General features: G+C 32.0%; 6 protein-coding genes across 13 annotated transcripts; 3 read left to right on the forward strand and 3 right to left on the reverse strand.

Annotated features, from left to right (window-relative positions):
• The first annotated feature begins 137 nt into the window (after positions 1 to 137).
• LOC103571040 (ragulator complex protein LAMTOR3-A) lies at positions 138 to 1805 on the forward strand. The gene is made up of 3 exons (XM_008549012.3): positions 138 to 433; positions 963 to 1190; positions 1256 to 1805. The coding sequence occupies exons 1-3, from the start codon at positions 425 to 427 to the stop codon at positions 1391 to 1393; spliced, it is 375 nt and encodes a 124-aa protein (XP_008547234.1). The 5' UTR covers positions 138 to 424; the 3' UTR covers positions 1394 to 1805.
• Positions 1806 to 2068: 263 nt separating this feature from the next.
• Positions 2069 to 3542, reverse strand: LOC103571041 (glyoxylate reductase/hydroxypyruvate reductase). Its single transcript, XM_008549013.2, has 4 exons — positions 3282 to 3542; positions 3092 to 3219; positions 2828 to 3017; positions 2069 to 2748 (listed from the first exon to the last, which is right to left on the reverse strand). Exons 1-4 carry the CDS (start codon positions 3350 to 3352, stop codon positions 2178 to 2180), a joined length of 960 nt encoding a protein of 319 aa, XP_008547235.1. The 5' UTR covers positions 3353 to 3542; the 3' UTR covers positions 2069 to 2177.
• Positions 3543 to 4706: 1164 nt separating this feature from the next.
• LOC103571044 (tudor and KH domain-containing protein homolog) lies at positions 4707 to 10403 on the forward strand. Of its 2 annotated transcripts, none has more exons than XM_008549017.3 (7): positions 4707 to 4849; positions 4917 to 5160; positions 5261 to 5879; positions 5939 to 6096; positions 6163 to 6380; positions 9462 to 9645; positions 9711 to 10403. In XM_008549017.3, exons 2-7 carry the CDS (start codon positions 5065 to 5067, stop codon positions 10185 to 10187), a joined length of 1752 nt encoding a protein of 583 aa, XP_008547239.1. In that variant the 5' UTR covers positions 4707 to 4849; positions 4917 to 5064; the 3' UTR covers positions 10188 to 10403. The 2 variants fall into 2 exon arrangements, with proteins under 2 accessions (XP_008547239.1, XP_008547243.1); XM_008549021.3 differs by having other exon boundaries at positions 4709 to 4849; positions 5276 to 5879; positions 9711 to 10401.
• LOC103571043 (uncharacterized) lies at positions 6459 to 9463 on the reverse strand. Of its 2 annotated transcripts, none has more exons than XM_008549016.2 (4): positions 9433 to 9463; positions 7321 to 7619; positions 6950 to 7248; positions 6459 to 6876 (listed from the first exon to the last, which is right to left on the reverse strand). In XM_008549016.2, the coding sequence occupies exons 2-4, from the start codon at positions 7496 to 7498 to the stop codon at positions 6694 to 6696; spliced, it is 660 nt and encodes a 219-aa protein (XP_008547238.1). In that variant the 5' UTR covers positions 7499 to 7619; positions 9433 to 9463; the 3' UTR covers positions 6459 to 6693. The 2 variants fall into 2 exon arrangements, with proteins under 2 accessions (XP_008547238.1, XP_008547237.1); XM_008549015.2 differs by lacking the exon at positions 9433 to 9463 and adding an exon at positions 8883 to 8899.
• Positions 10404 to 10924: 521 nt separating the features above from the next.
• LOC103571045 (uncharacterized) lies at positions 10925 to 24140 on the reverse strand. 4 transcript variants are annotated; one of them, XR_549016.3, is made up of 10 exons: positions 23919 to 24140; positions 21858 to 22077; positions 20868 to 21118; positions 19686 to 20585; positions 18903 to 19254; positions 18006 to 18408; positions 17680 to 17939; positions 17408 to 17592; positions 16668 to 16860; positions 10925 to 11013 (listed from the first exon to the last, which is right to left on the reverse strand). XR_549016.3 is itself a non-coding variant. In XM_008549022.3 (9 exons), the coding sequence occupies exons 2-9, from the start codon at positions 21957 to 21959 to the stop codon at positions 16797 to 16799; spliced, it is 2517 nt and encodes an 838-aa protein (XP_008547244.1). In that variant the 5' UTR covers positions 21960 to 22077; positions 23919 to 24140; the 3' UTR covers positions 13341 to 16796. The 4 variants fall into 4 exon arrangements, 3 of the variants coding, with proteins under 3 accessions (XP_008547244.1, XP_008547246.1, XP_008547245.1); XM_008549022.3 differs by lacking the exon at positions 10925 to 11013 and having other exon boundaries at positions 13341 to 16860; XM_008549024.2 differs by lacking the exons at positions 10925 to 11013; positions 23919 to 24140 and adding an exon at positions 22173 to 22522 and having other exon boundaries at positions 13341 to 16860.
• On the forward strand, positions 10963 to 13258 carry LOC103571046 (uncharacterized). Of its 3 annotated transcripts, none has more exons than XM_008549025.3 (2): positions 10963 to 11016; positions 12867 to 13258. In XM_008549025.3, exons 1-2 carry the CDS (start codon positions 11005 to 11007, stop codon positions 13191 to 13193), a joined length of 339 nt encoding a protein of 112 aa, XP_008547247.1. In that variant the 5' UTR covers positions 10963 to 11004; the 3' UTR covers positions 13194 to 13258. The 3 variants fall into 3 exon arrangements, 1 of the variants encoding a protein (XP_008547247.1); XR_008404037.1 differs by lacking the exon at positions 10963 to 11016 and adding an exon at positions 11020 to 12121 and having other exon boundaries at positions 12867 to 12946; XR_008404038.1 differs by lacking the exon at positions 10963 to 11016 and adding an exon at positions 12654 to 12788 and having other exon boundaries at positions 12867 to 12944.
• Position 24141: the final 1 nt, after the last annotated feature.

The raw sequence follows: 24141 nt of genomic DNA on the forward strand, positions 1-24141 counted from the left end.
ATAATTAATTTATAACTCCTGTAAATCATCAAATGCATTTATGTTAAGTAATTTAAATAAAACTTGTTTTTTAAAGTAACTGTCAGTATGCAGATTCAAATATTTCCCGCCAGTAGTTTAAATTTTGGACACTCGTCTCTCGTCGCGAATATCGCGTCAGATTATTAGAAATAATTATCAAAACAAACAAGACTGGTTTTTTATAATTAAAAGTTTAAATAAATATTTACATACCTGTTAATTAAAAGAAAATAATTATTTTGTTGTTATTAATATATAAGGTAATGATTGGTATTTAAAATGGACGGAGCACAATAAACAAAGAGTGACGTCAGATGTTATGAATCAGGCTTTGATTTTAGTCAACTTTATCACGTTAAATAAATAATAATTGCAATAATAAATTATTTTTTAAAGCACGAACATGACAGTGGTGAGTTGGTGAATATTCGAAATTATTTAAATTATGTTACTGATAATTAATTTATGTACAATGATGCCAAAAGTAATGAGTGTGAATTTGGCTGACAAGGGAATTTTTTAATTCTCTAATAAATAAATAAAATGTCAGTAGGATAAAAAAATTAAAAAGTGCGCATTTGAATTTTTGAAAAACCAGTACGCGCATTTTTTGAATTTCGGTATTTTAATTAATTCATTTATTTAAAATTTATAAAGTGTCACGTCAGCGACATTCGCACTCATGCTGACAGTAGCTGTCATTAAAAAAATTTATATACTTTTAATAAAAAAAGTAAATACTGAAATACTGACAGGTAAAAATTTATAAAATCTGGATAAATAATTTTTTTGTATATATTTTTTATAAATTTTTTCTGATGACAATTAACTTGGTAATTAAAATCACTAAAATTTTCATAATACTGAGGTTAGCTGACATCAAATAATTTCTGACTTTTAGCATCAATGTATATAAGGTTATAATTTGTCTTTGTTTTTAGGAACTAAAAAAGTTTTTATACCAATTACTGAACAGTGTGGAAGGTTTGCACAGTATTCTGATAACTGATCGTGATGGAGTACCAGTCGTTTCAGTATCTACGGATACTGCCCCAGAGCTGGCTATGAGAGCGAGTTTTTTATCAACATTTGGCATGGCTACGGATCAAGGGAGTAAATTAGGCCTGGGGAAGAACAAAACGATCATGTGCATGTACAGTAGTTATCAGGTAAAATTATTTATCAATGACAGGATATTGATGATGCAGAATTAATAATTTTTAATCTATTGCAGGTGATCCAAATGAATAAGCTGCCTCTGGTTGTCAGTTTTATAGCCTCGCACTCGTGTAACACCGGACATATATTGGCATTAGAAACTCGTATTGACCCGATCTTGTGTAATTTGAAATGCGCTGTCGTGGAAGCCTGATGGCTACCAATTGTCCATTACGGATGATAAATTTTATATTTTATTTTGATGTTTATTTTAAATTGAAAGCGTTTATGTGATCAAGTGAAATGGAATTATGAGAGATTTATAATATTTAGAGAAAGAGAGAGGGAGGGAGAGTTGGTTGCATATATTAAACGAAACAGACAAATATATTTATTATATATACATATGTAATGAATGAAAATTATCATATATGAGCTCAGCGTCTCTGACATTCTGTGAGCGCAATTTTTTTAATTTGTAATGTCACCGAATACAACATTAATAATGTTTTGTTGATAATTGTATATCAAACACTTATATACATTTTATAAGACATTAGTACATAAGAAATTTTTCGATGGTATATTAGATATAGATTTATAATAAATGGTATCGATTGATGACACTTTAATGTTAATAATTTTAAAACTGTCATGTAATTAGTGGTTGGAAAATTTTTTAAAAATAATTATTTTAGTTTACGCGCCAATTTTTCAAACTGAGTTTATTTTTATCAGGTTTAAGTTAATATTGCTCATATATTTACATTAATAATATATAGATATAACAGCAGTGATAATTTAAACCCGGTTTGAAAAACTGGCCCTGTCTTAATAAATTAATAGACATACATTATTCAGGTTGTTGGGAAATATATTAATTACACAGTTGTATTGTCCAGCTCCTGGTTCCTTTTAATTTTATTTTTGTTCATATTTATTAAGCAAATCCATGAAAAATTATTTAATTAATTAATTATGGGAAAATTGTAGAAAATTCACAGCGGATAGACAAGAGGTTTATTTTCTAAAGCGTTGATAATATTCTGAGCAGCAACAACTGCCATGTCATTGCGAGTTTTGACAGTAGCGCTGCCAATATGGGGAACTATTTCTAAATTCGGAAGTTTGAGTAACTCGTGATCCGTTGGCAGAGGCTCGGGGTCAGTGACATCCAACCCAGCGGCAAATATTTTATTTTCCTTCAAGGCTTTTACCAGAGCATCCGTTTTCACAACACCTCCACGAGCGATGTTGACAAATACAGCATTTTTTTTCATTTTACCAAACGCCGCGTCGTCAAAAAGCCCCCGGGTCTCGATTGTCAATGGAGTAGCGACGACCACAAAGTCACTGCGCTCCAAAAGATCGTCCAGTGACACAAATTCAGCTCCTATTTCATCGCCAGCTTTTTTAGGAGAGTGACCGGTGTATAAAAAACGTCCGATTTCAAATGGAATCAGTCTTTTAGCGATCGCTAGACCGATCATTCCTAATCCGACGATTCCGACCGTAGAGCCACGAATGTCTTGACCCAGTAACCACTGGGGTTTATTCTCTGTCTTGCCTCTAAAAAATTTAAATAAATAAAATAAAATTATTCCTTCAACAAAATAATTTAAAATAAACAATTAAAATGTTTTCCTACGCTTCAAGTAATAAACGGCCTTCATGAGCACGTCGTGCTGCATTTAATAAAAGCATGACAGCAACTTCTGCTACCGCTGCGTTTAAAACAACCGGAGTATGCCCAACTTTAATACCTCGACGTTTTATTTCCGGTACATCCAGATGATCATATCCAGCTGACATTGTCGAAATAACTTTCAGTGATGGTCCTGAGATAAAAATTAACCATAATAACAAAAACATTAATTTTTAAATTCAAATATTAAAAATTGACATCGAATACCAGCCATGTCCAGAAAGTCGGAATTTATATTATGGTGGCCTACTAAAAAAAAACCGTCATGTCCAGGTATAGCGCGAAGAATTTCTTCTCTTGTTGGACTTGCACCCGGAATAATTGTCAGCTCACATCTGTTGGAGTAAAAACGTAAATGAGCAATTTTAAAAAAAAGTATTTAACAAATAAAATTTACTTTGTCCGCAAAAGATCTAGACCAGCTGACGGAATGTCATCACGAGCTACCAGAACCTTTGGCTTCGACATGTTCGTGATCTAGTTGATTTTTAAATGAAAACAAAAAAAAATTGTTTATTTTATCATAAAGATTGGAAAACTATCAATTGATGATCTGCGCGCTTTATTATATAAACCCAAGAATTAAATCCATTGCGCAAGCGCTGAATTTACCGCGATAATGGTATCTTTTCCGGCTTAAAAAAAAAATTTGTTGAACCACATAATAAATAATCCAAACATAAATTTCCTGTACGAAAATAAAAACCAGGTCTATTTGATTGCATTGATGATAAATTGAATTAAATATAATGATATACCAAGGCTGTAACGTAAGAGTTAAATAAAATTGAAAGAAATTTATAAACTTGTACTGGGAGAGTAGACTCGCACAGTATAGCGCGAATATCAAGTAGTGGTTGGTTACTTCCTCGCTGTCCTGACACCCTGATCATATCAGGCGTTACTTTTCTCCGAGTGATGGACAAGTTCATGTCCGTTTGACCCGGTCACTGTCTTGTGTTGGCTTCTATTCAAACCCAACACATATGTGTACATATTATGTATATTTACGTACTCATATATTTATATATATACATATATACTTATTCATAGAATGACCTACACTCGACAATACATACCTGCGTTCAAAGGTATTAGCCTGATAACTATTTCTCATACTAGTAATAGTATGATAGAGAGGAGATCGGGGCACGGACTCCCTCCAAAAAATAATTTTAAAAAATATTTTTCTAAACAACTCTGGATCCTTTAGCTTTTACTTGTATCGAATCATTGAATATTTACATCAATTTGTTCGACATACTTTTATTTTCCAGTAGATGGTCTATCTCTAAAATAATTAAATATCCTTGAGGATAAAGAAAATGTATTTTATGAGAAAAAGTTGTAATTACTCGGGTACTCCAGTTAGAATCTCATTAAGCGCTCATTTGGTCAGCAAAGATCTTAAGTCTTGTCCCGGCTGTTGGAAGTTCATCTATCGTACCAGGTGTTTGGAAACTCAATTTTAAACTGTGAATTTAAAAACTTTTAATTTTCTCTTGAATACAGTATTTTTTTTTCAGTGTAGAATCTTAATTATTCAAGGTCAACTGATACAAAGAAAGATGTCAGAGAAACTGGAGAAAATTATCGATGTATAAATTTTTGTCCAATAAATTTCAAATAATATGACATACAGTTTATTTGGACAAGTGTTTTTGACGAAAATAAGACAACGAGGTCTCCGTAGGACGAGATATTGTTACTCTGTCTGGTTTTCAAAAAATAAATCGATATATCTGAAACTGATTTATTACATATTTTCATTTTCGCGCGCCACACCAGTCTACTTTTGGCGCTAGTGTTCTTAGTTCTCAGAATAACTTTAAAAATTGCAGTAGTTTGCATTTACAATCAACTTGTTACAGCCGTTAGACTCTTAAATTTAATCAACTGCAAGTAATTAATTCTAAAACATAAAAAAATTACTGGAGTAAAAAAAAATAATTTATTTACTTAAAAGTATGAATATAAATTATTAAAATTCAAAATAAATTTAAATTAATTTTATTTAATTTGTATTTTCTAGGTTATTGAGTATGCGCAATTACATCATACGCTGACGCATTTTCAAAACTAAATTTACTCTTTCTCGCATTTAGGCGGCTTTATGAACTCGTAACTTACGTAAAAAATATAAAATATTTATTATTACTGCAGTATATCAATAAATAAAAATGAGCTGGTCAACAAGACATGTATCAATTCCTATAATGATTGGTCTGTCGTTAACAGGTGTCTTGGTTGGATTATATTATTATTTGTGTAAAAAAGTAAGTATATAAAATACTCATGATGTCATACTTAATATTACCCATTAAATCATCAAATTACAAAAGTTACATCAACATAACTATATTTATGATAATCTAGTTATTAATTTTTCAGGATGATGACTCTAAAGAGCCAATTACTGTGCGAGAGAAAAAAAACTTGACTATTGAAGTAAAAGTACCCAGAGCTTTGGTACCAGCAGTGATAGGTCGAGGTGGGTCGACAATTAAAGACATCGAGCAGCGAACTTCAACGAGAATAAGATTTTCCGAAGATAATGTTGATAATCCAGAGAGAATCTGCTTCATAAAGGGAGCATTCGAGTGTATAAAACTTGCGGAAGCTCTGATTGTTGATATCGTCGCAAATCAGCCGGTCATTGAGACTTACGAAATGTTTGTACCCCAGAGAATACGCTCGATTCTTCTGGCAGACAGGGGGGAAGTCATCAACACGATACAGTCGACGTCTAACGCCAAGTTGATTATAGAAAAGGGTAATATCTGTGATGAAAAGAAGCGCGTTATTATTAAAGGAACTGCTGAGCAAATTGGATGCGCTGTTTATCATATTGAGGAGCTTGTCAAAGAATCTAAGGACACGCAAGAGAAACTTGAAGTTAGTCAGAGCTCACGATCTCCACGAGGCAGAGTTTCTCCTAGACCTGCAACTAAGGCTGATAACTCTGCTCAAACTACTGAGTCGCCTTCTTCACAAGGTGAGTTTACTTATCTAGTTATAAATAAGACTTTTTTTTAAGTTTATTTACTTTTACAGAAGGAGTAATGGAAGTTTATGTGAGCGCTTCCGAAAGCCCAAGTCAGTTTTGGATCCAGGTCGTTGGTCCCAGTATTCTTGCACTAGATGAACTTATTGTTGAAATGACTGACTATTATTCTAAGAAAGAGAACCAAGAGCTGCATGCACTGAAAAATGTAAGTTATTTTTTTTCTGCTGATTTGTTAGATGAAGATTAATTTTTTTTTTTTTTTTTGCTTTAGATTTCTGTTGGTCAAACCGTGGCCGCTAAATTCAGCTTCGATGACCGGTACTACCGCGCAGAAGTTTTGTCCTCCACAGATGATGGGTACAATGTTCATTTTCTGGATTACGGCGACCATGAAATAATAGAAGCTAAAGATATTTATGAACTGCGGACGGATTTTTTGAGCTTACGTTTGCAAGCTGTCGAGTGTTGTCTTGCAAATATAAAACCTGTGTGAGTACATATTTATTTTATTTTATAAAAATATATAATTATATAAAGATACTGAAATTTGCCGACAGCTAATAATTTTTTTATAAACGATAAACTATAAAAAAAAATTATTTCAAAAAATTGCACCTGTAGTTTTTTAAATTTTCTACATGTGCATTTTTTTTTATTGATTTGTTGAAAAAAAAAAATCAAACTATTGTTAATTTCAGGATCATGTTACAAATAATTTTTTTTTCCATAAAAAATCGTTAGTTTAAGTAATTTTTAACATGATAATGTATATAATAATTGAATATTGAAGTAATTAGTTTAATTATTTGTCATTATGGTCGTTTGATCTCCGGCTACTGTCTTTAGTAGAAGACTTCCCAATATTCGTTGGCAAGTCACTGCTCCCAGCTTTGACATTTGTATGCCCTGGAATTTCGTCTTGACCTTTGCTGCCACAGACAAATTTCGTATCCGCATTGAGATGCTTAGTCAACCTCAATGCATCCTGTGAATTAAATAAAATCCCAGATCAGTTAATTTGAATATTTTTACCATTCATCAATTTGTAATTTGATTACCTGAGTTAAATTATGCTTGTCATCACACTCAGTAATTTGTATCTGTATCTTTACCATCAACTTGACCGTTTCACTCCTCAGATGTCTCTCCCCGACCGATAGCTCTCGATACCCCAATGATGCGATATCTTTAGTTGACTTTAGCTCCAGAATAGTTCTGCGAATACTAAAAAACTCCCATTTATTTTTTTCCGCATTGTAAATTCCAAATTGAAAGCGAATCTTTGCTTGTTCTGCTGCTTCAACTTTGCAGTTTAGCATATTTAGGCACAAGACTATTGGATTCTTTAGCCTTTTTCCTAAAAACAAAATTATTTCATTAATTTATTCGGCAATTTTTAAATTCCATCTCTATTTATTTTTATAAATACCTTCTGGACCTTTCCAAAATCTGATTGACAAATTCCATGAGCTCCGGATTCCATTAACGTTGAGTTCAAAATTCGGACTGTCGATAAAACTATTTTTAGTTATAGTTTTATTGTAATTTTTAATCGTCCATGAGTATTGAAATACAATATCAGAAATAGCCGGTACAAGTAACTCCATTATTTATATTTTTTATTATTGCTCTCGTTACATCTCGCTGACTGCCAATAGAAACAGTGGCATCATGTAAAGTGATTATGATTAGATTACCTCTGTGATGTATTTTCTCACAGTTGTTTGCCTTGAATTTATAAAAAAGAGAATGTAAATACACTTGACCCTAATTTATAAAAATACTTAAAATTTTTAAATAAAATAAATCTAATAGACAAGAAAAAAATTTTTTCCCAGTAATTTTATTCCGCGATTAGAAAAATAAATTAAAGAATAATTAGAGTTCTAGTATGGTTTCACTTTAATTGCACTAGCGGTAATGACATCTCATTAAAAATTCACGAACGAATTTACCAATTGCTTTTATTATCAAACTAATCAAGATATTGATCAGTTTAAATTTATTTTAAAATTTTATCTTATTCTGTTAAACATCACGAGAGTTGTTATCACAAAAAATATAGAGAGGAAAATTTAAATTGATTAGATAACGAAAGAGTAATTAGTAACAAATTTAATTTACGGACATACAAATTAATCTCAAGATTAATTGATAATATTTTTGAGATAAAATTTTTAATCAAAAAACAAAAAAAAGCCCAATTATTTTTTTTTAAATATTAAAAAAAACGAAATAATTTTTCAATGTGAAATTAAAAGGTGATTAAAGGTGTTAATTATTTTTATAATATTTAAAAAAAAACTGGTGAAGAACAACTAAAAGTAGTTATACTAAAATTATTTCGGTCATGCGTGCAGTTCTTGTGTATTATAGATAGGAGCAAGCAATTGTTTGGCATCACAGGAAGTGTAATTGTACTTTCAACAGATCGCTATGTTGCTAAAGCAAATAATATACACGTAACAATTAAACTCCTTTCCGTAACTATCATTAGTTTGAATCTACAATACTTTTACACAACTAAAACTAAAACTAAAACCCAGCTATACAAACTTTATCACAAACTTTTCGTTTTTGATCCGTTTATTTATAATTATAATAAAATTTAAACAAACTACTTTAGCCATTAATTTTAATTAAATTAAATTCTTAAATATTTTAAATTAACAAAGTAGCTTTTTTTCATTAAACAGAACTCAGATCAATTGTTTCCGAATATAAAGGTCTCGATTCCATTTCTATAAACATTTTCTATCTCATCATCATATTAATTTGTCAATATTTTAATATATATATATAATTATTTGAATTAAAACTCGAATTGAATAATTCGAAAAAATATTAAAATTTTATGTCGTTCAGAAGAAAATTTTTGAATTCAAATAATATGATTCAAAGTTTAATTCAATTCGATACAAATAATTCATGTTCGAACTATACGTATACCCCTGATATATATCTATATTTATATATATGTATATTGATTACATTCCATGATATAATTGGAATAGCTTGTCCGTAATAATTATCGAATGCGCACGACTATTGCAATGATGATGATTTACGGTTAGTGATTTCCTAGTATGAATATATACATATATATATACCAATTATCTATATATATGTATGAATATGTAGAGAGAGCAACTAGAGTAATTAACGGAATGATGACTTCATTCAATACTCAAGTAATATTACTTTTTATCAATAGTATATATGTTTATATATATATATTACGGCTATTTCTCTCCGGAAGTTATTTTGAGAACTGAAATCCCCGGGTTTCAAATCGATTATCATCGATAATATATTCCCAGGTGTAAAAACTTGGTTAGATAATCTCAAGACTGACCTTGACTTACTTTATAACGTAAATAATTTTAATCCCCTATGTCCAATATACCCTTTAATAATTTTTATCCTCATCCTTTTATTTTCAGCGGTCCTTGTAAATAAATAATAAACTTTCGATGCTGGAGTATAAAAATATGTAATTTTTAATAAGAGACTGATAATTAAAAATAAATGTTTTACTTACTCATTTTAATTATGAATAATTTTTTACAGAAGTGGAGAAGACTGGAGTGATGAAGCATGTGATAGATTTGGTGATCTATCATGGGTGGCACAATGGAAAGTTATTATCGCCAAAGTTCGTGGTTACAAGGAGCGAATCATCAGTCAAGGGACTTGTAGGAGAGAAGGATCTCCCATTCCCTGCGTTGATCTTTACGACAAAAATGATAACCAGGTAATTTAAATAACTATTTATCTAGATAATTGATGTTGATAATAAATTATTAAATATTTACTCAGGATATTGATATTGGCAAGCAATTGGTGATGGAAAATTTAGCAGCCATCGATGACGGCGCTTGGTCGACTGCCAGCTCCACAGCATCATTGTTAAAACGCAGCCGAGATTCTCAGAGTCCATTGAATCGCACACCTCCGGCGACACCAACCAGTAATAATTCACAGGCTTCTTCTCAAGTAAATCTAACACCGCAAATTCAAATTGTTGAGGAAATAATTGATTTGACTACACCACGTAAACCGGCTGTAGAAGAAATAGATTTGGTAACACCACAGAATAATCGCAAGAAAAAATATAATCGCTATGGCAAAAAGAACAAGTGGTCTGATGTCGGTGGCAGCAAACCGGAAAACGGCAGTGGCGATTACAGAAGAGATAATAAACTTCCGGCTGATAACCAACCAGGTCCTCGATGTATTCCAGGTGGCGAAGAAAGTTACGACGAGTACTCTGACGAATTCGAAATCTTTGATTAAAACTTGTTGCGAATCTCTTGATATTTATTTTTCTTTGATTAAACTTTTGTTTTATTTTTTTTTTTTGTTCGCTGGTCGAAAGTTATTTCTTCAAGTAAAAAGTAATGTTTAATTTTTTTCACGGAAGTTTCAAGTATAAGCAACATTATTTTCTTTATTATTATTATAATTATTAGTTATTAGATAACAATTCTCAGTGCCTTAATATTTAAATCTGTTAAATTATACGGAGATTAAATTATAAAATAATATTTTTATACAAAAACAAATATACATAATTATAAATTTTGTAGTTTAAGTCTTTTTAAGACTGTTATATTATAAATCTACTTATCATTTATTTAATTAATTAATTAAAAGGCTTTTGTTTTCATTAATTTTTAATGAATATTCAAAGTATTAAGTTCTTTAATTTTTTTCTCGACATACGTAAATTATTATTTAAAAAAAAAAATGTGATAAATAAAGACAATAATAAACATGAAATATTTAAATTATTTTAGCAATAGTCTAAAAAAAAAAAGAAAAAACGTGATCGGAAGTCGAGTCGACCGACAGCAATCTCCGTATCTGAGACCTAAAAATTTTTTTTGCGACCGCAGTCGTGTCTAGCTGTCGATTATGAGATAGCGGAACGAGCGGCAAGAAAATCCGTGAACTCGGGATAAAGATGTTGGATTCGTGAAAGCTGTGGTCTCTATTACCACTGAGTCCATATAAAATCCAGAGTTTGCTCAATTTATTTGTCATTCAGTTATCGAACATTGCCACTTGTCAACGTGTTAACCAGCAGTGACAGTAAGACAACAAGAGCATCATGAATTATCTGGTAAATAAATAAATATATAAATAAGGTAAAATACCTAGTACCCGATTCAGAAACTAGTACTCAATCACTCCATATATTTGTATATTTATATTTAGTCAAATTAAATAAATATAGACACACAAATACATGAGTGATCGGACACTAGTTTCCTTATCGAGTACTAGTTCTCTGATCCGAGTACAAGTTCCCTGATCAGGTACTAATTTCTCAATCGAGTATTAATTCCCTGGTAGGGTACAAACTCTCTGATTGGCTACTAGTTTTCTGATCGGGTGTGGATTCCCTAATCGGGTACTAATTCTCTAATCGAGTATTAGTTCCCTGATCAGGTGCTAGTTCTCTAGTCGAGTACTAGTTCCCTGATCAAATACTGGATCTCTTACCTTACAATTATTTTTAAAAATTTTTCAATATTATATACACTAAGTGGAAGTGTGAGTACATCAGCGAACTCATTGTTATAAGGAAATTGAATTAGTGGTTACTGACAATTTTCCCTTAGTCTAGTGTGGTTTTAACATATAGCATACTCTACTCTACTGCTCACAGTCTACATAGTCACGATTCTCTATATAATAGAATAACATACATCTATCGTACACATGTGACGGTATTAATTTATCAGGGCGCTCTAATTACTTGTCGTCTATATCAATTATTAAATAAACTACCGTGCTGTAGGTCAACTAAAACCTGTTTTCCATCGTCTCTTTAAATAAACAAATTTTTAATTAACCACTCTATACTCTGCTTAATTTTTTTATTACTCCATTAAAAGTATAGATAGCAAGTATCCAACAATGAATTTTTTATTTATTATTATTATATTTTTAGTATTCATTAGCTCTAAAACGCGCGTCGCAATAAATAAAAGGCGCCAGTCGTCTCGGCACAACAATGTTTTTAACTTTTTGATACCAGCTAAGAATTAGGTCACTTTATAATGTATCACAAGCGGAGATTATTGTATTTACCCTTTTGCGTAGTCAATATAGTGCTCACATAAAACGTTTTATGTTCGCAACCCTTGTGGTTTATTATATTTAACGTCAGTGGCTTTATTTTCCCGACAATAAAAGTTATTCAAAGCTGTCCATTGTTCAAAGTAAATATGTATATATATATATATTTTTATAGAAATACAAGAGCACTAACACCGATAACTTCCGTATGCGTTTTAAATTTTTTATATTATCAGAACAAATGTCTTTTAAATTTTATTTTAATAGCGCAATACCTTGACCTCAGTAATAAAATAAAATTTATCCTCAAAGTCGGAGTTTGAAAAAAAAAAGTTTATTATAAATTTCCTATATGACGATAATAAATTTGATGTATAGTAAGGGTGTAATAAATTTGAATTATTGGTAACTTTTCAAATTATTTGTAAATTTTTGAATTAAAAAATTCTGATTAGTTTTCAATTATTTTTTTTTATGGCGAGCTTAGTTTTTTTAAGAAACCAAAAGTATTTATCTCGTAGATTCAAATTTGATTTTTATTATGATACTAAAGTTAGCCGACGTTTTATAGTTTTTGAATTTTTTTTAAAATGATAAATTATAAAAAAAAAATTATTTGGAAAAATTGCACTTATAGTTTTTTCTTTTTTCTACATGTGCATATTTTTAGTTTTCTTTTGTAATTGATGTTGAAAAAATAATTCAAAAATTTTGAACTGTCTACTAACTTCAGTACATGTTCTATTTACCCCCGACAAAAATTTGAATTATTTGAAAATTTATGAATGTTCAATCCAATTTGGTACAAAAGTAAGTTCGAACTATTCGCACATACCTAATATGTAATATAATGTATATAAAAAATATATAAATAAATCATTTTTTCAGAATTTTCTTGTAGTTTTATGCAGCGCTTCCATAGTTACTGCTGCTACGAGATACCTCGCGATACCGATCGACGGGATGGATATAATTGAAGTCAATCCTCTGCAGCAGCAGCAGCAGCAGCAGCAGCTTCAAATGTCTCAGCGAGCGCCAAGACAAACAGAAGCTTACATACCGCAGATTTTTTCACACGGGCAGCAATTACGGTCAGAAGAACGCCAGCAACCGAGACTTGAAAGATCTCCGATATTCGATTACGTCGATTTTGGAGCACAGACTGGTAACAATGGTGCCTACAGTTGGTTCGCTGACTATCCTGCTCACAATTAAATTTTTTACTCCAGTATTACATAAATAATTATATAAATTATCGTTACTCTGTAAATAAATTTTGGTTTTAGAAATTTAAAAAAAAAAAGTATAGTACATTAATATTTGTTTTATTTTTCAATACATCACTCCAATTCCTCATATATAATAAATATCAATCTTTTATAGTAATTTTATTCAGTAAAGCTTTTTTTTATAATTATTAATTTATATTTTTAAATTCTTTATTTATTTATTTTTTTTTCTAATTCAAATAATAACTAGACCACTGTCTATTTAATGACAATTTAAAATAATCATGCTGTTAATTTATACTACTAAAGATCACTAAAATACTCATGAGATCTTTCATAATGTCAAAATTTTAAATATTGACTGAAAAATAAATTTTATTTTTAAACCAATAAATTCTGTCAGGAATTAGAGAGCATGTCCAGTGACGTTAAACTTTCACGATTCGAGATTTAAATCGAAAGTAAAATATAAATTTATTTGTTTTAATAATTAAATATTTTAATCTCATGTTCAAATTTTTAAAAAATTACGAGTATGAATGTAGCAGAGACAAATTTAAAATTATAAATAAATAGATTAAATAATTAAAAAAAAAATATTTACAAAAAATGCACTTATTAATTTTGAAATTTTTTAAATGTGCAATTTTTCAAAATTTTATTTTATTAATTATTTACTCTGTTTATTAATAATTTTAAATTTGTCTATCTGCTACAATCACTCATAAAAAAATTTAGCCTCATTGAGAGTCATCGAAACTCAAAAATATTATTAACTATTACTCAATTATTATTCTGTTTTTTCTTTTAATTTTTTTGGATAACAATACGTTACATCGAAACACTTAACATAATAATTATAGCAATTTAACATCGATTAACATTTTTTTCTATATCAATATATCTGCGCCTGCTTTTTCGGCTCTGTTAAGTCTCAATAAATTACACATTTAAACTTTCATATATTACACAATATATATATCTATATCTATAGATATATATTATCATTTATTTATCTACGTTATATTGAATTTCCTTAACTACAATCGCATTGAGACGTAATTTTATTTTTATCGCAACCATCCAAGCAGGTGCGTTTTTATATTTATTTATATATTTTCTTTCTAATATTAATCTACAACACAATCCAATAAATTTACTTTTCATTTTACTCATACTTTATATATATATATATATCAGAATACGTCACCTTTATTTATAAGTACACTAAAGTACGAGTTTTTTTTTTTTAAACTAAAAATTATTAAAACAAACGAGATCTAATTTATTTATTTAAAATATATGTGTATATATATAGTAATAATAATAAATTGTTGAATAAAAAGTACTTTGGAAAATAAATTTGCACAATGGCAAGTCAAATACTTTATTTTTTTTAAAAAATAAATTCTTACTTTAGACTCAAGCTCATAAAATAATTTCTCTAAATAATAATTCAAAATACTTAATCTTTGCAAGTCAACGACTTATTAAATACTGCGGATTCAAATGTCTTAAGTTAGTTATAATAATAGAATATAATTAATTAATTAATTAACAAGTTTAGTTGTTAAGTAATTAATTGATGTGTAAAGCACGATCACAATAATAGTAAAATAGAAAAAAAATATAAAATGGTAGTGCGTTGAACGCATGTTGTACTGAGATGGCGTAAACTATAATTAATTGGCATATTTAAATGTGATGTTAATTATAGTTAATAGTAATAATAATAATAATAATTTACTATATGAACCAGGTACGATGTTCTCACGATAATCGTTCCAAGTTTGAATTTAACGAACGAACAATTTAGAACAAGAAACAAAAAAAAATAATAATCCCGTGTAAAAAAATTTTTTTTATAATTAATTCAGATCTGAATTTCATGACGAAGCTTAGATCATGACACAAATATGACTTTCATTATTAATTCATTATTAATTTAGTGCAAATTTGCCGCATTTTACTGTCATTTGCGGGAAATCACGATATAATACGGCAACTTCCGGTAAAATACAGCAATTTTCGGTGCGATATGATAATTTACTGCGATTCGGGACATTTTTGCCGTAACTCCGTGAAATACTTCACTTTACGGTAAAATTCCGTAGTTTTACAGTAACTCGGCATGTTTACGGTGAAATACTGCAATGTTACCGGAAGTTGGAGGTAAAATACTAGAAGTCGTCACATATTTATGGTGAATTAACGATACCTTTACCGTAAAATCCCGTAATTTACCGCAAAATACGGGATTTTACTGTAATTCGCCCGAATGCTGTAAATTCCGGGAATTTACCGTAATTCAAATCCCCCAGGGCAATTTTAAAATTAATTTATTATATTTTGAATTACAGTTGAGATGACTTCGATAGAAACTTGTCTGAATTTTTACTGAATCAAACCTTTTGTCAAATCTATAGATTCAAAAATTACCAATAAATTTCTCTTATCAAGTACTTGACGTAAATCATCTTCGATTATAAAATTAATCGGATAAAAATTTTAGTCATAATTTCGACTTAATTAAAGCTGTTACAAATTCTTGATGAGTCGAATTTGTGTCCGATCTGAGTTTTGGAATAAAATTCAGATGTAAATTAATTATACACAAAAATGTATTTTTACCCGGGAGTAATAGCGGATATTAAAATAATAAAATTCAAATATTTATCAAACTCCAGTTAAGCGAACAATAACACGAATCTTGACACCAGGTACCCCGTTGGCAATTTGCCATAAATACTTAACTTATATTTATTTTCAGAGCTGAATCTTTGTAACTCTAATAGACAATTACTCTACAATGAGGGTCGATACTTATTGAACCGACCCCACCCCACGGCATCCCGTGCCGCGATTTATAATAATGTTTTACACGTCAATTATTATAGATTATTCATACACAGACACTATTATTGTTTATAGTGCGTTAAATCCTCGGAACAGACATTATTTATTTCTTTTTCTTTTCCTTATTTCGACACACAAGTACACCTATAGCCTCTGTAACAGCTTATTACATAAACATGACGTACAAGTATCCGTCGTTAGATAAATTTATACACAACCCGTGGATATGATTAATAAAAAGCTCATGACAATAAATATCTACGATAGATATTATTATATTAATAATAATAATTAATATATTTATTTATTAATTATTAAAATTATTTTACTCTGTTAAATTTACGTGCCATTGCCGATGCACTGATGATTTTCTTACGCATTTATAAATACTTTTGATTATTTATCGATAAGGGTTTTATGTTAATTTACTTCCAGTCACCGGCTCGAGGTTATTTTAAATGTCAATGTCATAGTCGTGGTCATGTTCGTCATTGTCGTCGTTATCAAACCCAATACTTCCTCGCATGTTTCTCACAAATTATCTTACGTTATTCTTTACTCAATATATTTATATATATATGTTACTTTGTTTGCATTTACTCACAGTAAATATTCATATATCGATAGGATCCTTGGGAGTATCGATCGAGATGATTTACATGGTGAACTGAGAGAGCAAAATTCGGGGCGTCGGAAATAACGCGGTACCGGTTGAACCGGTCGTTGACTCGGGTCAGGTGGTGCACCAGGCCAGCACAACTTTTTTAAATGGTACAAAGATAGCACGTTCTGATTCACTGTAACAATATTTTTGTACAAATACTATTTAATTAAAGTTTCAATTATTATTCAGTGTGAGGAGTAGTCGATAGAATTAACCCGGGTTCAATAAAATAATTAAATCAATCAACTGCGGTATTAATTCGGAGAAATGCCTCCAACTTAGATGATTAAAAATAATCACAAATGTTCATTCATGGTTATCTATAAAGCTTATAACCGTTTCTCGGCACGTACACCTAGAGAACCTGAGCACGTCCTCTTAGCAAGGCCACCAAGAGCACGAACGAGTTATCGTTGAGTAAAATGCTTTCTGTCACGAAGTTAAGTGAGTAGTAGTAATAGTAGTTGTTTAAAGACATACATCTGCAATTGTTAAATTAAATACGCCGATACATACGTTTATATATGTATATGTATGTATGTGTGTACGGTAGCGATATATAAAATTGTAATCACAGAGATTCGCAGTATAATTTAATATTTTACTGAGCCGAGTAAAGAGTAAAAAGTTTTAATGTGCGTTTAAAATACCGGATACGGGTGAAGATAAAGTTTACTCACCAATCAAAGAATCTTCGTCCATGAAATGTGCCATCTGAGGAGCCGCTCTCAGTTGGCAATTCAACGCCCACATGAATTTCTTCTCTGCCAGGAACTGGACCAACGTATCTCACTTTACCTTGAAGTACTCGGCCTTCAGGCGATATTACTTTTACAAGGTGATCCAACTTGAGATCCCGTGGAACCTTTAAAGATTGATCATTTTTAGTTAAATTGTATCATAAATAAATTTAGTGACTGAAAACCAACAACTGAAATATTAGTGAACTTACTTTTGGTAAATAAGGTCGCGCATCTTGCGGCGGATTCCATTCACTAAATAAGTCAGGCTCCGAGTGCCTCCGTGCTCTTCTTCGACGAGCAGACTGTCGACTCCAATAATCAGCGCTGGATATTGTTAACATCGAGTCGATGCTGCGTCTCAAGTAGTCCTCGGCTTCATCAATAAGTGATTCTGTTGAGTCCCCGCTGTTCTCACTGACAATCAAATCTGATCGTAAATTTGGCAGACTTCCTCGTATCATTGGACACTCTAAAAAATAAAAATTTTAAAAGAAATAAAATAAATTATCATTTTTTTGTTCAATTAAAAGCGTACCTTGGAATGTTACTTTGGAGCGAGTTCGCTTGGGCGGATTTTTAATAATTCTACTAGACACCGAAGGCGGATGTACGTGAGTAGGTGACGAGGGCATCGAAGACCAAGTTGGCCTAGGTGTTGAAGTCGCAGTAGGTACTTTCCAAGTGTCAAAGGAAGCGGCATTAACCCGCCAGGAATGTCTCCGCGGTGGTCCTCCAACCTCAAGACCAGGTGACGGTATTGAGGTCAAGGAGCCACGATATCTAGATGAGTATAGATCCGTTGATAATCGACAATCACAAGGGCTCGGTAATCCTGTACCAGGATTGCATCGGGGCCAATAACTCGCCGGTGACCCCAGTGACTCACGGCGATTGATCTCAGGTGTGCGTATTCCACATCCACGTGAATTGAAACAGTTCTAAGATCAATTAAATAAAATAGTTGTAAAAAAAAACTGGGGTAATCAAATAAAGAATAATTTTACAGTAAAATTGTTCTCATTATGTCATGGGCACGGATATTACGCCGCAGCCGTAAGTAGCAACTTACAGAAATGGGTTAAGCGAGGGCATTTATATATTTATGTTTTTTTCATTATTGTTATTATCTCTAGTAATAAGATATGTAGGCATATTATACATGCTGTGCATGTTACGGCTTAATAGAACACACCTATTGTAAAGACAGAATCGGTGAGAAAAAAAAAACGAATGTGGTAATTAGTCATCGGTAGAGTAAATGCCAGCATTCGAGAGACCATGGAAGCGAATCAAAACAAAGTGAGTCATGTTTCCTTGGCTCTCTTGGTTTTATTCGTATAATAAAATATACATAATAACAATAACAGTAGTAGTAGTAGTAGTAGTAGTAGTAAAAAAAAAAAAAAGTTTATTGTTTGTAAACAATATTCACCTGAGAATGTGGATCGTGACAGAGATGATCAGCACTACGAGATAATTCAGGCACCATGCTGGTGAAACTAATATCTGAGAGCATAACTCTTCTGGCCTCGCGTGTCTTGTCTGAGAGTCTTAGTCTGCCGGCAACACCCGTCGGAAGAGCAAATTTACTCGGTAAAGTCGTAAATGTATGGGCAACTTTATGAGCAAGATAACTCTCAGATCGCCATTGGGCAGGAAGCGCTGAAATGTCCGTTTGTGCACCGGATTCACGTCTTGCGCCACAACTCCGGTCCATTACCGGACGTAATGGTGTCGAGCTCTTTCTACGACCTGCCGCTAAAGCTTCACGGTGGATTATGGGCCTAGATAAAAATATAAGGAAAAAAACTTATAAAAATATACGAGTCACCGGAAAAAAAAAATTAAAATAAAATAAAGAGTAAATAACTGTATTATGTAATTAAAATACAGATAAATCGATTGGTAAAAATCCCGCTCAATCTATATGATTCAATTGAGCTTATTATCTTTAAGCAATCAGGTTTTACGGTGAGTTGGCTCTAATACTCCAGTACAGTTGCATTTAATCAATACTAGACATACTAGAGAGAAAACGTTTCGTTTCTCAGTATATGTAGTATTCAAACACCGAGAAACAGATGGCTATTGCATAACATCTCTCGAAACACGATACTTTCCACGTGAAATTTGAATATATATACATTTATTTATTTATTTAATTTTTTAAACGAGTAAATATAATAGAAAATTTAAAATAAAAGGTAAAACTCACCTGTATGCGGTCGGTGGAGCGGCAAGAGTATTTCTCCTCGCGGCATGTTTGGCGGAGTGTTCTGGTTCTTCGACAACACCACATTTGCTGATGTCCGTCTCCACAAGAACCGAACACTGTGACCACATTTTGTTTAAGCGCGTGTTTGAACTCTCGTCAAAGCGATCGACGCTTTCTTCACGGTCGATTGACGAGCTCTGAGAAGACACCGGTTCTTCAACAGAACTGCTAACTGTCTTTTCGCCATTACAGACCCCAGCCTCTTCCGCAGACTTGGTGTACTTTAGTAAAATCGGCTGACCTCCCATACTATTATTATTATTGTTCAAACTGCTATTGTTATTATTATTGTTGTTACTCTGCCAGTGCTCCGCGTCCGTAATGGACACCAAGTCCTCCTGGAGTCCGACGTCGCGACAGGACTCATCAGTAGTGAAAATCAATTCGATATCATCCAGTTCCTCGGACTCGTTTTCCGACTCATGTTTTACTTCTGGCGTCAATAACTGCTGGTTAATGCAGTCCGGGTTGTCACTCAGCACAGAATTATCTCCGTCAGAGACACTGCGGATACTCATGTCCTCGGGATCTTTATCGGGAACTTCGAGGAGGTCCGTTGGCTCATAAAGTTCTTTTGACGTTGCGGGAGCATCTGTAACGTCTACGGTTTCTTTTTCAGTGTCTGGCTTTTGATCTGGACTTATTTCTTCAGTAAGAATTTCTTTTGATGATTCACTGGTCACTTGTATATTAAAAGTCTCTTTGACGTTTGATTCATCTTCATTTTCTTCATTGATCGAGGATTTAAGCTGAAGATTTGCTTGGCTCTCCGCCCGATCCGTATTTACGGTTTCACTATCCATGACGTTACTCATTGCCGTTTGCGATGTTTCTGACAAACTGAACGAATGCATAAACTCGGTTAAATAGTTACTATATAGTATATAGTATAATATATATATAAGCATACGCAATCAAGTTATTTATAGAATTACTACGCGGCAAACTGTAATTTTAATTGTTTGTTACTCCAGCGTTTTAATCTCCGGTTTACAGGCTACCCAGCCTTCATTCTTAATATAATTTTATTTTATTTTATTTTATTTATAAAAGTAATTGCAAAAATTTTTTTCACAAAGCAAACATTGACAGTAAATAAATATAAAAAATATAATGACTTACTCTTCGATAATTAGAGCTGGTGACAACTCAAGTTTAGACCTCGCGGCCGTTTCCGTAGAACTAATCGACACATCCTTGATAGCTTCAGTTTTAACTCCGTCGAGAATTCTGCGACGCAGCACGTGGTTCTCGAGCGACAGACGTTCAACTGTCTCAACGTAACTCTCACCACGAAAGTCGCCAACTATCTCGCGGAGTCGACGCAATTCCTCCCGCGATGAGTCCAGAGCAGATCGCAGGGAGATTATTGTCTGTCATATATTTAGTTTATCAGTAAAAAAACAAACGAATTCATATAAATACACGGAGAGATTTTTTTTATAAAATTCATCATACAGTTAGCCAATGTCCAATAATTTTTTTAAAATATTTGAAAAAATCGCACCTACAGTTTTTTGAATTTCCTACATGTGCATATTTGAAGTTTTTTTTTTTTATGATTTGTTGAAAAAAATCCCAAAGTGTACAATCATAATTTAGAGTAATCCTGAGCCAAAAACAAAATAAATACAGAAAGAATAAAAACTGGCAGCTTTTGTTTTATTTTGAACTCTTTTATTTAAAAATTACTCGAAATTAGGTGTTCTTTAGCTCATAATTGAACACTATTTAGAAACGGGAGTAGTTATTCATTCAGACCCAGTTTTACTCCAAATTAGCGAGTAAAATTTATTAGACAATTCTCCCCGTGTATTATTATTTTCACTTAAAGATAATAGAATCTTTATCATCGCCACTGCCATTACCATTACAATTACCATTAACAAACCAATTAACATGTTAAGTCAACAGGTAGACTAATTATTCCTATCATTAATACTTTGCATATCGTATGTGGTAGATTAGAATAGCAAACTATGTAAAGACATTGTAGCGTCAGCGAGTGGGGATAAAAAATATATTAGTGCGCAAATGATAAATAATAAAAAAACAGTAGCAGTAAAACATCCATTTTAAAAAGTAGTTAATGTGTTTAATAATAAAACGCACCTGGTGCAGGGCTCTTACGACATCAAGTCCGGGGATGCCCGGTGGTAAAGTGAGCTGGTGGTGGAGCCCCTGATGAGCCAGCCGGCTGCCTTCAGCTTCCATGCCTCCCCGCCCAAAGTTTCTAACACATTTTCCAAGCAACGGATCATGCCGAAGCTTCTCATTCTCTTATCACCCAATTTTCTACTCACTCCTCACACTCCATCACGTTTTACCCGATCTATAAAAATAAATAAAACAAAATAAAATAAAAAAAAAAAAAAATAAACTAAATCAAGTACAAGTAATACAAGTCATGCGCATACACTCACGCACAAAGAGTTTCTCGGTGCTTAACATTCATACATCAGAGCTTGCCACACCAATGTAACATAACGTCATCAGCCAGACATTGATTTCTACTCAAAAGCTCTACACACACTAAGCAACGAGTAGATACACTAGAGCTTTTATACCAGTAAATGTGCTAACAGGTGTCACGTTCTCATCCTATTCACGGCGATGATTAATTGCTGATTATCCACCGCGATAATACTCTGCTTATAATTAACGACTATGACAAATAATCCAACCATTATATATTACATCTACCGCTAAACTAAAATTGCATTAATATAAACCGATATTAACTGATCTAGTCTACTCCGTACTCCAATACCACCGACCGCAAGTAAAGCTACGAGCTTATCTCTGAAAAAAAAAAGACAAACAATCATACATAACATCAATACTATTACCGCGATAAATAAGTCTTTCATAATACTTGGATCGACTAAACCCGTCAATGAACTCACGTAATTCAATTGTAGTCGCGTTGGGTTCATGCCCTTAATGAACGTCTATCAGCGTTAAATAAAATCTCAATCTCAATAATAATAATAGTAAATAGTATCTAGTACATGTACAGAATAGTCAGCAGTAGAATAAAAAAGCGGGAAAAAGACCACGGGCAGGCTCTTCTAATTATAGTCCGCGGGCTTTAGGAGAGCGAATCGATCCCGACGGCGAGTCATGCGAGAGGGACTCGACCCCTCGTTATTTTTCCTTCTCTCTCACTCTCTTTATTCTCCATTACGTATCATCATCATCATTATTCTCGATCGGTCCGCGGCCATAGGATACCACTCCTAAGAGACCCGTGGGGCCTAGTATCCACATCCAGTTTCCAGTTTCTCATACGGCGACGTGATTCACGATCATATCTATTATATCTGCATACATGATAATATTATACAGTTTATATATATTGTATTTATGTCCATACTTGTATATATAGATATATATAAGCTAAACCAACTGCGGAAATTGTGATGCGCTTTGTTAGAAAGTGACGCTGTGCTGTGCTGGTCTAGGTACTAGGCACTGGAGTATATTCTCCAAGACCACTAGGTCTATATCTGTGTTCATATCTACAGTAAATTATATTATATATATATATATATATATATATATAAATATAAACGGTGAAAACCGTGCGGTAATATTGTAATGTTAACTCTCAAATCACTCGGGCATGATATTTTTAAAAAACAAAAGCGTAATGTAACAAATGAATTTAATTTAAATAAATATATGTAAGTATAAATTTTATCCTGAAGTTAGCAGACAAAAATTTTTGAATTTTTTTTTCAAATAAATTTTAAAAAATGCACATGCAGAAAATTTAAATACAGGCGCAATTTTTAAAATATTTTTTTTACAATTTGAATTTTAAAATTAAAAAATTATTGGCGGCTAACTTCAGGATCATTGAATTTTTAAAAAAATAAAAAACAAAAGCTCATTGATATGGAATTTGTTACGACACCCTTAGCACGAGTAATTCTTGTATTACTTAACTGATCAATATGGAGCTCGGATAAGATAAACAAGCAAAAGCGTCTACGGGACTGCATGAACATGACATGAGAGGAAAGTGCACGAGAGGCCAAGCCCTTCAGCACGATCTGCGTCTTTCTTTATTTTTTTTTTTTTTTTAAACCCACTGGTACTCCAATCCCGAGTGACCCGGGAAGTGGGAGGTTTAATAAAAAAAAAAATAATAATAGTGCATAGACTTACGTTTTTAAAAATCACTTGAATTATTTATTGTTCACTATATGACATGCAGTTACTGACAAGTTTTTTTAAAAATTATTATCGTCAGGATTTAAATAACAATTTCACCACACTATTTATCGCGGTTTTCACTCGAATGTCAACAACGCGCCGCTCTGAGAGCTGTCATCCTTTTTGACGCAGACGAGTACGCAGAAAATAATTACAATTGATAACCAGGATTGCC

Source organism: Microplitis demolitor, chromosome 7 (genome assembly GCF_026212275.2).
Source record: "Microplitis demolitor isolate Queensland-Clemson2020A chromosome 7, iyMicDemo2.1a, whole genome shotgun sequence".
In the NCBI taxonomy this organism is placed as follows: domain Eukaryota; kingdom Metazoa; phylum Arthropoda; class Insecta; order Hymenoptera; family Braconidae; genus Microplitis; species Microplitis demolitor.

Excerpts from the sequence above, each read along its gene's own strand:
- LOC103571043 (XM_008549016.2), bottom strand. The coding sequence starts at position 7,498 with ATGGAGTTACTTGTACCGGCTATTTCTGATATTGTATTTCAATACTCA. Across the intron at positions 7,249-7,320 it reads ATTTTGGAAAGGTCCAGAAG|GAAAAAGGCTAAAGAATCCA; the intron begins GTATTTATAAAA and ends TTTTGTTTTTAG. Across the intron at positions 6,877-6,949 it reads ACAAGCATAATTTAACTCAG|GATGCATTGAGGTTGACTAA; the intron begins GTAATCAAATTA and ends TTTAATTCACAG.
- LOC103571041 (XM_008549013.2), bottom strand. The coding sequence starts at position 3,352 with ATGTCGAAGCCAAAGGTTCTGGTAGCTCGTGATGACATTCCGTCAGCT. Across the intron at positions 3,220-3,281 it reads CTAGATCTTTTGCGGACAAA|ATGTGAGCTGACAATTATTC; the intron begins GTAAATTTTATT and ends TTACTCCAACAG. Across the intron at positions 2,749-2,827 it reads GGCCGTTTATTACTTGAAGC|AGGCAAGACAGAGAATAAAC; the intron begins GTAGGAAAACAT and ends TAAATTTTTTAG.
- LOC103571044 (XM_008549017.3), top strand. The coding sequence starts at position 5,065 with ATGAGCTGGTCAACAAGACATGTATCAATTCCTATAATGATTGGTCTG. Across the intron at positions 6,097-6,162 it reads AGCTGCATGCACTGAAAAAT|ATTTCTGTTGGTCAAACCGT; the intron begins GTAAGTTATTTT and ends TTTTTGCTTTAG. Across the intron at positions 9,646-9,710 it reads ACGACAAAAATGATAACCAG|GATATTGATATTGGCAAGCA; the intron begins GTAATTTAAATA and ends ATATTTACTCAG.
- LOC103571045 (XM_008549022.3), bottom strand. The coding sequence starts at position 21,959 with ATGGAAGCTGAAGGCAGCCGGCTGGCTCATCAGGGGCTCCACCACCAG. Across the intron at positions 21,119-21,857 it reads TCGTAAGAGCCCTGCACCAG|ACAATAATCTCCCTGCGATC; the intron begins GTGCGTTTTATT and ends AATATATGACAG. Across the intron at positions 17,593-17,679 it reads CGCGACCTTATTTACCAAAA|GTTCCACGGGATCTCAAGTT; the intron begins GTAAGTTCACTA and ends CAATCTTTAAAG.
- LOC103571040 (XM_008549012.3), top strand. Across the intron at positions 1,191-1,255 it reads GCATGTACAGTAGTTATCAG|GTGATCCAAATGAATAAGCT; the intron begins GTAAAATTATTT and ends AATCTATTGCAG.